General features: G+C 44.5%; 1 protein-coding gene across 3 annotated transcripts in view; it reads left to right on the top strand.

Annotated features, from left to right (window-relative positions):
* Positions 1-2,283: 2,283 nt before the first annotated feature.
* Positions 2,284-15,250, top strand: part of TPP2 (tripeptidyl peptidase 2) — a 117,566-nt gene continuing 104,599 nt past the window's right edge. For all 3 annotated transcript variants that reach the window (XM_082244505.1, XM_082244504.1, XM_082244506.1), the window contains exons 1-2: positions 2,284-2,555; positions 11,872-12,000. In XM_082244505.1, coding sequence (XP_082100631.1) covers positions 2,394-2,555; positions 11,872-12,000 — 291 coding nt within the window. In that variant the 5' untranslated portion in view covers positions 2,284-2,393. The remainder of the gene's footprint in view (positions 2,556-11,871; positions 12,001-15,250) is intronic.

The raw sequence follows: 15,250 nt of genomic DNA, 5'->3' as shown, positions 1-15,250 counted from the left end.
AAACTGAACCGCGATGGAGCGGGGGATTACTGTACATGTACATATAATAGAAACTATACACCCAAATAAAGTCGGTTTCTCGCTTACATTTACTACTCGATGTGATATGTCGTTTCGAGTATATTGGAAGACATATCCATACAGCATGTGGATATGTGTTTTTCTTTGGTCACTCTATATGTTATAACTATATTCTTAATCTCACTCTTATTCACTTTTTGAGTGTGGCCATTTTTACCATCTTGGATTATTTTGTCTAAACTTTACATGCATTTAATGGCAGTTCACTTTTTATTCATTTTTGATTTTCCTCTTTTGGTGCACTCACCTTGGTGATTTGGTTTTTCTCTTCTTTCACACACACCCCACTTTCAACTTCTATTTTTATGGACAGTTGAATAATAGTTTAATAGTCTGGATATGATCTTTTTCAAAAAATCCCCTCATTTTTACAGATACTCATATGCTGAGATACTCATAAATACGGAATTATTACTCCTTCTCTACAACATATGACCCTCTGTCATTATACTTTCTCTAAATCTTACAGGTAACTAACAAATGTATACCTCAATACATACATAAGAACTCCGACAATCAATTGTTGTCCTTACATTTTTTCTCCCTTTGCTTTCTCTCTCACCTTTTTACCCAAATTAGGTTTATTATAAACCACCTATACTACACAAGTGAGGTTTTTGGAGTGGTCCTTATTGGGCTAATTGTTCAATCATCGTGGTGCGCCGGTGGTCCTCCAGGGCAACTACTACATCTCTTCTCTTTTCCTCATCCTTGCCTTTAATTGGCTCGTTGGAACTTGGGCATTCCTCCCCACGGTATCTAATTACCGTTTTTAATCGACAGATCATTCCAATCCTTTGTATAGACGCCAAGGGTAGGTCACTCACTATGAGAATGCAGGTGATTATAGTCTCTATATATTACTTGTATAAACTACTAAAAAGCTTTCAATTTTTTACAGGCATAGTAGGTGCTTTTGGAGCTTTGGTTGACCCCTGAGGAAGGGCTGTTTTAACGCCCGAAACGCGTAGGGTCTCTTTTCCGGTTTAAGGCTACCATGTGCACCTGAGTGTCTTCAATGTTGTCTGGTACATGGTCTGTCAATTGCATGCGATTTTTATATGCCCTGTCTTTTATGTGATGTTTATATTCTTCATTTGTTTGTATAATTGGTTGTGTTTGATTTATAATAAAATTTAACATTTTAACTGTGACATACAGTGTCTAGTGGCATTCATAGTCCCACACCATTGGAGATTTTTTCTATATAATATATCGGGGAAAGTGCATATCGGCCCCCGATATATCGACGTTGCTGATAATCGGTCGATCTCTAGTCTCTATCTACAGTTACATGTTTGCAGCCTCTGGTGGTCTTTGTACCATCCCTTCTCTTAGTCCAGGTATATGAAAACTGTGGCCCTCCAGATGTGGCAGAACTACAAGTCCCATGAGGCATAACAAGACTAAAGCCCCGTACACACGCACAGATCGTCGTCATACAAACGTCGGCGGACGAAAGATCTGCCGATTGTATGCGTGTTAGTATGGTGCCTCCGACAGCTGTCTGCGCACAATCCGCGGACAAAAGTCTTTCTTGCAAACATGAAAATTTTTGTCTGCGGACACCAGAACGGACGATTGTTCGCCTGTCAGTACAGAAATCAGCCGACAGACCGCAGATTTGCAAGACTGGGCATGCTCAGAAAATAAAAAACACAGGGAAAGTTAACCATCACATGACATCACTTCTGCAGTCAGCTGAAGTCTGCGGACAAAATTCTTGTGCTGTCCTTGTGCTGTCTTTGCACTTTTCAACAGACACGACATCCTGGGGAGAAAAGACGAACATTTGTATGACGATGATCTGTGCGTGTGTACGGGGCTTGACAGTCACAAGAATGACACCCAGAGGCATCATGGAACTTGTAGCTTTACAACAGCTGGAGGGCCAGTTTGCATATCCCTGTCTTAGTCTATCTCCTGTAACATGTCTGCATGCCCCTAGTCCCCCTCCTGTGGCCTGCCTGCAGTGTGACAACTCTCCCCGTAGTATGACATTAGTAGTCTAGTATGTGGCCGCCCCTGATACCCCCTCTCCCCGCACTGCTCTATAAGCAGAGCAGAGACTTCTCCACACATCCTCTCCATAGAACCTCCCTCAGCGCTCCCTGCTCTACGCTCTCTCTTCCGCCTTAGAACGGGGGCGGAGCCGATGACGACAATCACCGTGTCCGTCCATCTGTTTGGTCGTAAGGAAGAGGCGTGGTCACCTTGCCTTACGTCTCCCTGGAAGGCAGCGCTGCCGGGAAAGGTTGCTGCTATCTATCTGTTCGCCTTAACTGCCATCGATCCTCTTCCTTGTCATTATCATGGCTGCCGGCACCGAAGAGCCTTTCCCTTTCCACGGCCTGCTGCCCAAGAAGGAGACCGGGGCAGCGTCGTTCCTGACTCGGTACCCACAGTACGATGGGCGCGGGGTGGTGATCGCTGTGCTGGACACCGGGGTGGACCCGGGGGCTCCGGGCATGCAGGTATATTGGAGGGGGGTGATGAGTATGATATGGCCTAGGTGTGATGATCTGTACACACCATTGGAGGAAGTACACAGCACAGGACTAGATCATTTCCTCCTCTACTTTCACTTCACAGCCCTCTGATTCTAGTCACATACACATCAGTCATGGGGCATATCCATTACACTGCATGCCATAGCCCACAGGAGGGCCAGCCATTGGAGGGACCCCACTGACACCACCCTCCATTGTCTGATCTGCCCATAGATAAATCCAAATTTAGGTGGTTCAGCAGGGACCGGCTAAATGTCCATCCATCTATGACTGGTCCTCTTTCAGACGAGATGACCTATTGGAACAGGAAAATTTGTCTGATCAGCGCAGGTAGCCGATTAGCTGCAGCACTGATCTGTGTATTCTGACAGCAGAGGAGTCCTTGCTGTCAGAATACAATAGCACAAAAGGGAGGATTCCTCTATCACCTCGCTTCTGTGGATTTAAGCCCCGGTTCGCATTTGTGCGATTGCTCCTAAATTACATGCGATCTCATGTGCGGTGCGAATTTCAGCCATACAGTTTGTATGGCTGAATGCGCACCGCATCCGCAATAAACTCGCACATGAGGCTTTTTTTTTTTATCTGCAGCAGAATCGGATCGCATAGTGGTTCACACTAGTGCGATCCGATTCGGTGCGAACTGTCAGATCGCACCGCGATATGCGATCGCAACTGGGGGTGTTGTTAAAGCGGAGTTCCACCCAGTGAACTTTTTTTTTTTTAATAAAAATACCCCCGGGACAGTCAGGGCTAGTGCATTCCACAATGGCTAGCTTCTGATCTGTCCCGGGTTGCACTTACCTGCAAGACAAAATACTTACCTTGAAAATGTATTGTCCAGCGCTGCCATCTCAGGTGTGGGCAGCTTGAAGCCAGCGCGATCCTCTATGTCCTCTTCGGTCCCACGATGCACTGCACCGGCCCCGCCGTCACTTCCGGTGCCGCAGCGTCATCCCTGCACAGCTTCTGGGCATGCCCAGAAGCTGTTTAGCAAGGTATGACGGCGCCTGCACCGGAACTGACGTTGGGGCCGGTGCAGGCGCATTGATTCCTGGGAGCGATGATGTTCAGCTCCCAGGAATCATTGCAAAACCAGGAAGTGACGACTCGCCGCGGCCGCCGAGGGGAGGAAGAAGGAAGTAAGGTGAGTATATTATCTTCTAAACGAGGTAAGTAAAAAAAAAAAAAAAAAAGTTGCGATTATCCATTTGTTTTTCAGGTGACCCGGAGCAAGAAGATGGAGGTAAGTATCATTTTAGGGTGGAACTCCACTTTAACTTATAATTGACACCCCCTGCGTATCGCATAGGGCAGTGTGAACTACCAGAGGTGTGGATGCGATGTGGGATCATGCTGCATATTCGCAGCGTTCCCGCAAAACACAAATGTGAACCGCCACTCAAAATCTGTCCATTTTTATTAATTTATTTTTAAATGGTTGGCTGATAAACACGAGTACATGTGGCTAAATCTCCCTGGCCTCTGAAGCCCGATCTGCATTTAGATCGTGCTCCACCACAGGCAGCGTGGGAGTAATGTGACGACTCCGCACCGGTTTTAGCTGACAAATGCGCTATAGCTGCGTGCATTGCACGCAGTTGCAGGTTGTTTGCTGCTCTTCCCCATTTACTTGAATGTGTAGCTGTTGGCAGGCTTGCCACACACCGATTTCTGCTTGACAGGTGAACGTTGCCATGGGCGCAAAGCATTGTGCCTGTGGCTTGTAAACAATCAAAGTCAAGAAATGTCATCAGCACACCAAGGATTCCTCAAAAGGGTCCAAAGCATTATTCCATGGTCACATAAAAATACAGCAATGTTTCGGAGCCAGGCAGGGCCCCTTCGACAGGCATGTGACTTGGCGAGGAATCCTTGGTGTGCTGATGACGTTCCATCACTTTGATTATCTATGATTTCCAATCTATGGTCATTACAGCACCCAGCATCACTGAACACCTGGTTATCTTAAATGTGTGCATGGGTAACATTACATTTTGGATGTGGCATGTAGACCTCCCCGTCTGCTGCCTATTGCAGGTTAAGCGGGGCAGCTTTTATCTACAGACACCCTTTATTGGCATGGACAGTTTTCTGGTAAAGGTGTATTCACTGTTTAGGATGCAGTGCACTGTGTTGCACAGAGTTGAATGAAATGTCATTTTTTGACCTTTCAATAAAGTTAGGAAAAAAATAACACTGTGCAATGCGTTGTAACAACGCAACACACTGCCCCTACATATCACGCACCAGCATTATACAGAAGTCAATAGCAGCACATCAAAACGCGTAGAACTTTAATTTTGTTGTTTGGCAACAGGTATTAACCACTTGCCAACCACCCACAGTACATTTACGGGTGGTGTCCGGCACGGGCAAGCTGGATCGCGTATATATGTACGTGATCCAGCCTGTTTGAGGTTAGGGGCATGCAGCACACTGCTCGGTTTGGCAGCCGTGGGATCATGTGATCACTATGCAATCACATGATCACAATGTCAACAAAGCTGTTATGAGAGAATTTCATTTATAACAGCTGTTTCCTATCGCATGGTACCTGGGCCAATCACACCACCCCATACCATAGCTGTAGCCAATCACAGATCATTGCTGTTACAATGATCATCATTGTAAAAATAAAAAAATATCCCTCATCACCCATCCCCCCCTCCCAGAGTAGTAGTGTTACTATGGTGATCATTGTAAAAATAAAAAATATCCCTCATTACCCATCCCCCCCTCCCTGAGTAGTAGTGTTACTATGGTGACATTGAAATACTCTGATGAAAGTATGTAAAAAAATAAAAAAAAACAATGTCACCAGTCAGTATTACTGATCACTGCCACACCAGTCATATAATGATGCTGTAATGCGCTAGTTACAGTATGGGAAAAAAAAAGTGAGTAAAAATTATTTTATTTATTTTGTTCAGAAAATTGCAGCTTTAAAAAACTTGCTATGCCTCTTACTAAATACCTCCGACTGTGCTTTTCTAAAAGGGGTAATTTGGGGGCTATTTGTACTGTCCCAGCATTTGAGGGCTTCAAGAAATGAGATAGACCGTCCGTACGTCAGGACTGATCAATTTTCAAATATACTGTATATATCATAGTTTGTAGATGCTATAACTTTTACACGAACCAGTTCATATACCGTATATACTCAAGTATAAGCCCAGATTTTCAACATGTTTTTTCAGGCTGAAAATGCCCCTCTCGGCTTATGTGTTATGCGCTGATGTGTCACCGCGCATGTGCCGCATGCCCGAGAATAGCCCAACGTGTACGGGCTTTCCCGAGCATCGACGGTGCATTCGTGGTGACGTATTGGCGCCGGGCGGCGTGATTTTTAAATCGAAGGCGCCTCACCGAAAGGTAAGTGAGACTCCTCTGCAGCCCCTGCATTTCCTCATGCAGTGCTGCGGGTATGGTACAGGACATTCTCCTGTACCATGCCCGCAGCACTGCATCTCGTGTGCCATGGCCTGTGCCATCTCGTGTGCCATGGCCTGTGCCATCTCGTGTGCCATGGCCTGTGCCATCTCGTGTGCCATGGCCTGTGCCATCTCGTGTGCCATGGCCTGTGCCATCTCGTGTGCCATGGCCTGTGCCATCTCCTGTGCCATGCCTGTACCATGACCTGTGCCATGACCTGTGCTCTGACCTCTGCCATGCCTATACCATGACCTGCGCCATCTCCTGTACCATGCCCGCAGCCCCTGTTTTGTGTCTCGTGGTGGTCCAGTTGGGTCCAGTAGCTGCTGCATTTCCCACCTTAGGCTTATACTCGAGTCAATACGTTTTCCCACTTTTTTGTGGTAAAATTAGGGGCCTCGGCTTATATTCGGGTCGACTAACCTCAAGTATATACGGTACATGTTTTTTCTTTTTAGCAAAAACATGAAGCAGAATAAATTTTTGAAATACATTTTGGAAATGTTACATGTTCCACCGTTAAGTGGTTGTAAAGTCCGGAGGTTATTTCTATTTTATTTATATCTTAATGCATTCTATAAATGATGATATATAATAAAAAGCCTTCTGCGTCAGCCCCCCTAATACTTACCTGAGCCACATCTCTATCCAGCAATGTCCACGAATGCCTCAGCCGTCTGGGACTCTCTCCTGATTGGCAGAGACACAGCAGTGTTTCCATTGGTTCCCACTGCTGCCAATCAAACTCAGTTAGACAATCAGGAGAGAGGGGGCGGGTCCAAACCACAGCTCCGTGTCGGAATGGATACAAGGAACTTTGACTCGGCTCGGGCATCCCATAGCAAGCTGCTTGCTGTGGGGGGCACTCAACAGAGGGGAGGGGCCTGGAGGAACCTGATAACCCGAGAAGATGAGGATCTGGTCTGCCCTGTGCAAAACCAACTGTGCATAGGGCGTAAGAGTCCATTCACACTGGCACGACTTGTCAGGCGACTTGGTCAGCCTGACAAGTCGTGCACCGTCGCTCCCACTGTGTAGTACAGGAGCCGTTCTAATAGGAGCGACACAAGTCGCTCCGACTTAGAAAAAGGGTCCTGTACTACTTCGGGGCGACCTGGAGGCGACTTGCATTGACTTCCATTATGTGAAATCCGTGCAAGTTGCGCCGAAGTCGCGCTGCACGCGACTTCACAGGTCGCCCCCGAAGTCGGAGCGACCTAATGTGAACGGGGGGCTAAGTATAATATGTTTGTTATTTTAATAGAAATAATAAAAAAACAAAAAAAAAAAAAAGACTATACCATTACTTTAAATATGGGTGGAACATGTAACGTTCCAAAGGTGAACTTATCCTTTAACACACTTTTATATACAGCCATATATCTTAACAGACTCTTAAAGCGGAGTTCCAGCCTCACACACTCACCTGTCCAACGGTCCAGCAATGCGGCCGCCCGAAGCCTCGCTCTTCTCCATCTCTGCTCTGCGGCGCCGGCATCACTGGTGTGGGCACCCGGCTGTGACAGTTTGCGGCTTCACAGCCGGGTACCCACTGCGCATGCGCGAGTTGCGCTACGCGTCGTGATTGGCCGGCAATCTTCTGGGACCTCTGAGATGTCCCAGAAGATTGCAGGGAGGGAGGGGGAGAGGAGAACTTCCGCTCAGGGCGCCGCGGCGCTCCGAGCGGAAGTGGGAGCGGGTACCTGTCAAAACTAGGTACCCGCTCTCCCCCCCCCCCCCCAAAAAATGACATGCCAAATGTGGCATGTCAGGGGGTTAGAACTACCTAAAGCGGAAGTTCCACTTTTGGGTGGAACTCTGCTTTAATGTTGTAAATGGAGTTGAATTTTGGAAAATCCTGGTAGAATATTTTTTGAATGTTTAACTTTTTTTTTTTCCATTTCCTGCTAATGTTTGTGCTCTTTGGACTGTATACAGTACTCCATTTAAAAGTAAATTTTTTCTGCATCCACATTGATACCCCAATGGGCATGTACAGTAGCTGCCAGCACATCTGTGGTACAGTAAACTATGCTTTTGAGCTTTTCTGTTGTGCTTTTTGCATTTTGTTTTTTTGTGAAATTTGTTGTTGGTCAGATGAAAAAAAAAAAAACATGAAACACAAATCATGGCAAAATCACGGTAAAAATCCACTACATGCTTTTCTGCAGCTTCTTCATTGAAGTCTTTTAAACGAAAAAAGCAAAACAAGCAGTTTTTGTGTTTAAAAATGTCCCCGACCCATTCCAAAAAGGCAGATGATATGAATGTGTTCCATAGGAACCCATGTTAAAAATGTCCTGCGTTTCTGAAAAAACGCAATGGTGTGAAGCTAGCCTCAATGAGGCAGAGCACTCATTCTGTATTGCTGGGGGTGCGTGTCAAACGTACAGCTTGCCCTGCCATCTAGTCACTCAATTAGGAATTTTTATAACTGTTTAGGAGATAAGCCTACAGTTAGAAGTTTGAAATAGAAGCTCAGCTTTGCATAGCTGGGCATTGTTTGTTTTAGGCTGGGTTTACATATTCTCCCATATCCTCACAGCAGAGGGTCCGGTGTGTCCCTGTTCAAAGATTCAGGTCCAAATTTCTGCCTGAATTCGCACCAAATTGGAACCAGAGACGCACAGGACCTTTTCCAAATGCAGACTGTGGCCGCCCCGGAGCTGTGTCAACCAGCTCCATTGAGAGCCGGTCACACTCCTCTGTCATGCAAATTTGATGCAGGGAAACCCCCATCCAATTCACATATATGTGAACCCAGCCTGAATCTTCTGGGGACTCTTGACTTCATGGTAAACTCGCTTGGAGTTCAGCTGAACTCACACTATTTCAAACCGGCATTTTCAGTCTGACTTCCGGGGCGATTTCACAGACATCTATGCGGGTTCCAAAAGAAGGTAGACGCGTTTCACGACACAAGAGGTCGCTTACTCATTACCACAATTGGTAATGAGTAACAAGCTGTGGTAATGAGTAAGCGACCTCTTGTGTCGTGAAACGCGTCTACCTTCTTTTGTCCTATGTCTCACCAGTTTGATCTTTGATGTATTTGATGAAGAATAAATTACTCCTCTTTTAAATTGGATTTTCGGAGTGCGGTCACTTTCTTCTGCACTTGACTAGTTTACCGGATGACGGATCCGACCTGCACCTGAATCTCTTTCACCTGGAGCGGTCACACCTGTGTATGCGGGTTCCTGCATAGATGTCTATTGAAATCACCCCCCGAAGTCGCCAAAAGTACTGCAGAAACTACGTTTGGGAATGGGGTCGGCGTCCCACCGATGCCAATGGTGCCATTGCCAGCAATTGCCTCTGATTTGACATGTCAAATCGCATGTCAAATTGAACCAATGTGAACATGGGCTTGAAGTCTTAAGTCCACTTTTTTTTTTTTTCTTTTCTAAATTCTAGCTTCCCCTATGTAACAATATACCATCAACGTAATTATGTTGCAGAAAATCGTTTTCTATGTATTTTGGGACAGGCATATCCTCAGCCAGTTTGTTCCATAGAAAAGTTAATTACTTCCTGGTATATAGATTTAGGACATGAAAACTGTTAAGACACAGGAAGTAATTCACAAGCTGACCTCATTAGCACACACTTTGCACTTGCCCTCCTCTTCCAGGTTATTGCTCCCACCCACCTCTGTACTTACATGCAGTAGTATTGAAAATAGAGGTGTGTACTTGGAAGTTTGTAAAGCTAACCATATACACTATACATATATATATTAGAGCTGCACGATCGTAAAAAAAAAAAATAGTATCGATTCAACCCCCCTCACGATCCTAAAGGAGATGTGCAGCCAAAGCTTGTTTGGCTGTACATCCCCTATGGATCACAGGAGTGCAGTTCATGCTGCACTCCTGTGACCCATTTTCAGCAGAGAGCAGGCAGAAATCCACTCTCTGTTGACGCCACAGAAGTCGGTCAAGGCATCTCTTCCTCACATCATGGATTTGTGATCTGCCAGGTGCCTGGACCTACACCTGGCTCAGCCTCTCAGCGAACCGCTGAGAGGCTGAGCCAGCCGATCCCCACCCCTCCACAGCTCAGCGCTCCAGTGAGTCAGGAGAGAGCAGTGACTGACAGTCAGCAGCTCTCTACTCAGGGAAATGTCCGAACCGAGCAATTGGCAGTGTTCGATCGCTCGGTTCTCAGTGCAGAGGCGCCGGGGGACAGATGCAGCATCCACCTAGATAAGTATACATGGGGGAAAAAAGGAAACCCCATACTTCTCTTTTAAAACAGCATATTCAGGATTCATACAGTGCAGACCCGTTCTCTGCTCACTCTCAGCCATCCAAAAAAAAAAAAAAATGAATAAATAGTAAAGTTAGGCCAATTTTTTTGTATAATGTGAAAGATGTTACGCCGTGATTGTGCAGCTCATATATTGTACAATCAAATTTTATATAGTGTGTGGTGAGCTTTACAGACTTCCCAGGACACGCTTCTGATTTCAATACTACGGCGTGCACCTGATGCATGTCTGCATGTGAGCACAGTGGTGGGTGGAAACTATCTCTTAGAAGGGGAGGACAGGTGCAGGGTGAGTGCTAATAAGGTCAGTTGGTGAATTTCTTCCTGTGTCTCAACAGTTTTCATGCCCTAAATCTCCATACCAGGAAGTCATTCACTTTGCTATGGAATTAGCTGGAGTCCGAGATAAGGCCTGTCCTAAAATATATCTAGAAAGCTTTTTCTTTTCTCCAACAGAAGAACATTAATGGTATATTGGTACACAGGGAGGCTGGAATTAAAATAAAAATAAAAACCGTGAAGATAGCATTTAAATTGCAGCTAGAACATGGTCATTGGGAACCTGTATACAATATTCTAACGCATTCTGTTTTTATCTGTTAAAGCGGAGTTCCACCCTGGTTATACTTTTTTTTTAATAAAAATACCCCCAGGACAGTCAGGGCTAGTACATTCCACAATGGCTAGCCTCTGATCTGTCCCGGGTTGGACTTACCTTTTAGGAGAAATACTTACCTTGAAAAAGTCTTGTCCAGCGCTGCCATCTCAGGTGTGGGCAGCTTGAAGCCAGCGCGATCCTCTTCCGCGTCCTCTTCCTCCTTCGGTCCCACGATGCACTGCACCGGCCCCGCCGTCACTTCCTGGAACTGACGTCGGGGCCGGTGCAGGCACATTGATTCCTGGGAGCGATGACGTTCAGCTCCCAGGAATCATTGCAAAAGCCAGGAAGTGATGAATCGCCGTAGCCGCCGAGGGGAGGAAGAAGGAAGTAAGGGGAGTATATTTTCTCTACAAGGTAAGTAAAAAAAAAAATTGCGATTATCCATTTGTTTTTCAGGTGACCCGGAGCGAGAAGATGGAGGTAAGTATAAATTTAGGGTGGAACTCCACTGTAGACTACATTCACACCTGAGCGTAGCGTTTTTCGCGCGTTTTTTACGGCGATTTTTGCGGCGTTTTTACCGCGATTTTTACCGCGATTTTTGTGCAGGCGTTTTTAGATTGAATAGAGATCAATGGAAAACGCCTGTAATCTGCCCTAAAAGAAGCTCATGTACTTTTTTGAGCGTTGGGCGTTTTGTATACAGCGTCAAAACGCTCAGATGTGAACAGGGGCCATTGAAATGAATAGGATTTGTCTTGTTGGGGGTTTTGAGAGCTGATCCTAGAGCAGAAAAACGCCCCAAAAACGCCCCAAAACGCCTAGATGTGAACGGAGCCTTAAAGATACTTCCCAGTTTTTAGCAGGAATGAAGTTTCTTCAAAGGAAACCAGCGACAGGGAGTATGTTTTGTGATCTTGCAATTCAATTGCTTTTTAAAGTTATCAATACTATTTTTATTTTTCCCCTTAGCAAACAACAGATGGAAAACCCAAGATTATTGACATCATTGATACAACTGGAAGTGGTGATGTGTGCACTAGTACTGTGGTTGAACCAAAAGACGGTATTGTAGCTGGCCTTTCCGGAAGGACTTTAAAGGTAAGGCCCCATGCTACTTTTGTAGATGATGCACAAGTGAATTTATTTGCTTGGTAGGTTATTGCGTAATCTAGAGCAACAAAACAAAATGCCCGGCAGATTTACCAGCTAACTAGGAAACCAGAAAAAAAAAAAACAAATTGCGCTGTCTGCATTTAAAAACAGAGGTTTAATTTGCAAGTATATGAGGAAGCCGCACTGCCTCTTCAAGGCTCCTCCGTATAGTGTGTTCCTAACTCTCTTCTGAGTTTCCATGTTAGAGCATATTCAGCAATGGATAAATTAAATGCAGGTATGCCTTGATGCAGCCCATTCCTCCCCAAGGCTGGCCATACACTATAAGAAAAATTGGCCGAAATTCGGTAATTTGGTCAGTTCTTTCATTTTTCGGCCAGTTAATGGGAACGAATCGGTTGTGACGTTTTTGAGCCGAACAAACAAAGGACCGGTTTGTAAACTTTCTGCCGAACAAATGATAATTCGAAAGGTTAATGTGTTGCTCGTCCAAACTGTTTGCACTAGGTAGATGTGAAAAAACAAACAAATCCTATTCATTTATGACCATTGAACGATTTATTGGTCATTACATGATGGCACGATTGTCTGCTCTCATGGCTGAGTGTTCGTTTTTCGAAAATTAGTTTGAACGATTATTCGTATAGTGTATGGCCAGCATAAGTAAAGCCTTCTGTATCTTGTACTTATATAAAAAGGTATAATGTTCTCTTTGAATTGCTTCCTTTGTGTGAAATCCCTGGCGTTTCTGCCAGTCCATCTGCTTTCCTATTAAAAACTAAAAAAAAAATAAATAAATACTCCAGCCCCCTTTTACGGTGCTCTGGGAGACAGTACTAGGGTGTGCAATGCTTCTTCAGGTGCAGCCCTCTACAGATCAGGCTATCTCTAATCCACTGCAAAAAACACACGAGGGCTTAACTCCTTGTGCATTAACACCATAACATTTATTTAATACCAAAAAAATGGATGCTCCCAAACATTGACCAGCTCTGACGAAGGGGTCATGACCACGGAAACGCGTTGGGGCTTCCATCTGAGGATTTTGTGATGAGATCTACAGGGAATGGAAAGCCAAGACACAGCTGAAATCTATCATATTGGAAAGTAATCCTGCCCCTTGTTAGTGCAAATTAATATCAGCTGGTTTAGTCTCAATTTATGGCCTATAAAAAGATGTCTCATTACCAAGGTGTGACAGAAGAAACCTCTCATGATAGGTAAAAGCAAAGAGCTCTCTCAAGACCTTCACAATCTTATTGTTGCAAAACATACTGATGGCATTGGTTACAGAAGGATTTCTAAACTTCTGAATGTTCTAGTGAGCACTGTTGGGTCCATAATCCGGAAGTGGAAAGAACATCATTTCCCTATAAACCGGCCATTACCAGGTGCTCCTCGCAAGATTTCTGACAGAGGAGTGAAAAGAATTATCAGAGTTTGTCCAAGAGCCAAAGACCGCTTGTGGAGAGCTTCAGAAAGACCTGGAATTAGCGGGTACAATTTTTTAAAATAAAACAATAGGTAATGCACTCAACCACCATGGCCTGTATGCACCCTCTCCACGCAAGACTCCATTGCTAAAGCATGTTGAAAGTCATGTAAAGTTTAGACAAACCTGTAAAATACTGGGAGAATATATTCTGGTCAGATGAGGCCAAAATTAAACCCTTTGGATGCCATAATACACACCATGTTTGGAGGTCAAATGGCACTGCACATCACCCCAAAAACACCTTACCAACAGTGAAGTTTGAAGGTGGGAACATTATGGTGTGGATCTGTTTTTCAGCATTTGGTACTGGCAAACTTCGGATGAATGGAAAAATGTACAAAGACATTCTTGAAAGAAATCTGCTGCCATCTACCAGGATGATGAAGATTAAACGAGGGTGGACATTTCAGCAAGACAATGATCGCAAGGCAATGATCCCAAACACAAGGAAACTCTCAATTGGTTTCAAATAAATAAAAATAAAGCTTTTCGAATGGCCCAGCCAATCACCTGACTTGAATCCAATAGAAAATATATAGAAAGAACTAAAGATCAGAGGTTACAGAAAAGGCCCACGGAACCTTCAAGATTTGAAGACTGTGTGGAAGAAACTGTCAAAATCACACCTGAGTGATGCATGTGACTAGTTTGTCCATACAGGAGGAGTCCTAAAGCTGTCATTGCCATTACCCCATTCATGAAATCTGACCTAGGACCATATATCTGCAGTGTTTACTTATCGCTCTCCAAAGCTCTGAGTTCCATGACTTTCTGCTGCTTTGTTCCTCTGTTATCAGCATTCTAACTTCTGACAAGTTCACAAACACACGAGATAAAAGCAGCTAAAGGGAGGGGATTTAGTTTAATAAGCAGAGAGCTTGTCTATTCAGACTGCGGCTCTGCAAGTTCCTTGGTTCCTCTGCCTATGTGGAGGGGGGGTGTGCGCCTTTTTCTCCAATCGGCTCTCACACTGTGTATGCCCAGGCTCCAGGCCAACTGCTGAATGAAGAAGAAAGATTTGTAACACGATGTGCGCTTCCTAAGGATCTAGAAAGGGGAAGGACTGCAGATAGACATGTGAAACCTAAGTAAGGAAATTTGTCTCATCTTTGTGTATCATCTGAGGCTATTTACTTCACTGGGTATAGGAGAGCATTTCCAACTTTTATTTCTGAACTTATTGGTTTTGGTTTCTTTGTATGTATGGATTGCATGGGTTGTTACTGACTTGTGGTTAATGTAATGTCAATAGAAATATATTTACCTAGAAAAGTGGTGACCACCTGTATGTGTTTTTGCTTTTCATTTTTAACTGAAAGGGGTATTTTTCAAGGTGAGGGTTCAAACATAATTGAAGCTAGCAGCTGATTGGTTGCTATGAACAGCTGCTCTGGGTTTAGTAAACCCCCCCCCATATGTTTCCAAGCATACTTACCAGCTTGCCTGAGAAAATAAGAAATTGCACCATCTGTGTTTAAAAACAGAGATTTACATAATATCCAATTTGTGGATGACCTCCTAAATTTTTGATTGTAGTATTGTTTTACTGTAAGATTAGTGTATTCGACTGTGGGATGTGGTGTTATTCACTCCTAAAGCTCAGATCAGCAAAGCATTTACCAATCCTATACTGTATATTGTAGACATTAACCAGCTCATATTCAGAAAACTGCTTTTACAGCTCAGTCACTACCTGTCATTTAGGCAGGCTCAGACATCATTGATTTTTACTGTGGCTGC

This window comes from Pelophylax lessonae, assembly GCF_965119305.1.
Source record: "Pelophylax lessonae genome assembly, chromosome: 2".
Lineage (NCBI taxonomy): Eukaryota > Metazoa > Chordata > Amphibia > Anura > Ranidae > Pelophylax > Pelophylax lessonae.
The sequence above is the reverse complement of the archived record's forward strand: the minus strand, read 5'-3'. Positions and strand labels throughout refer to the sequence as shown.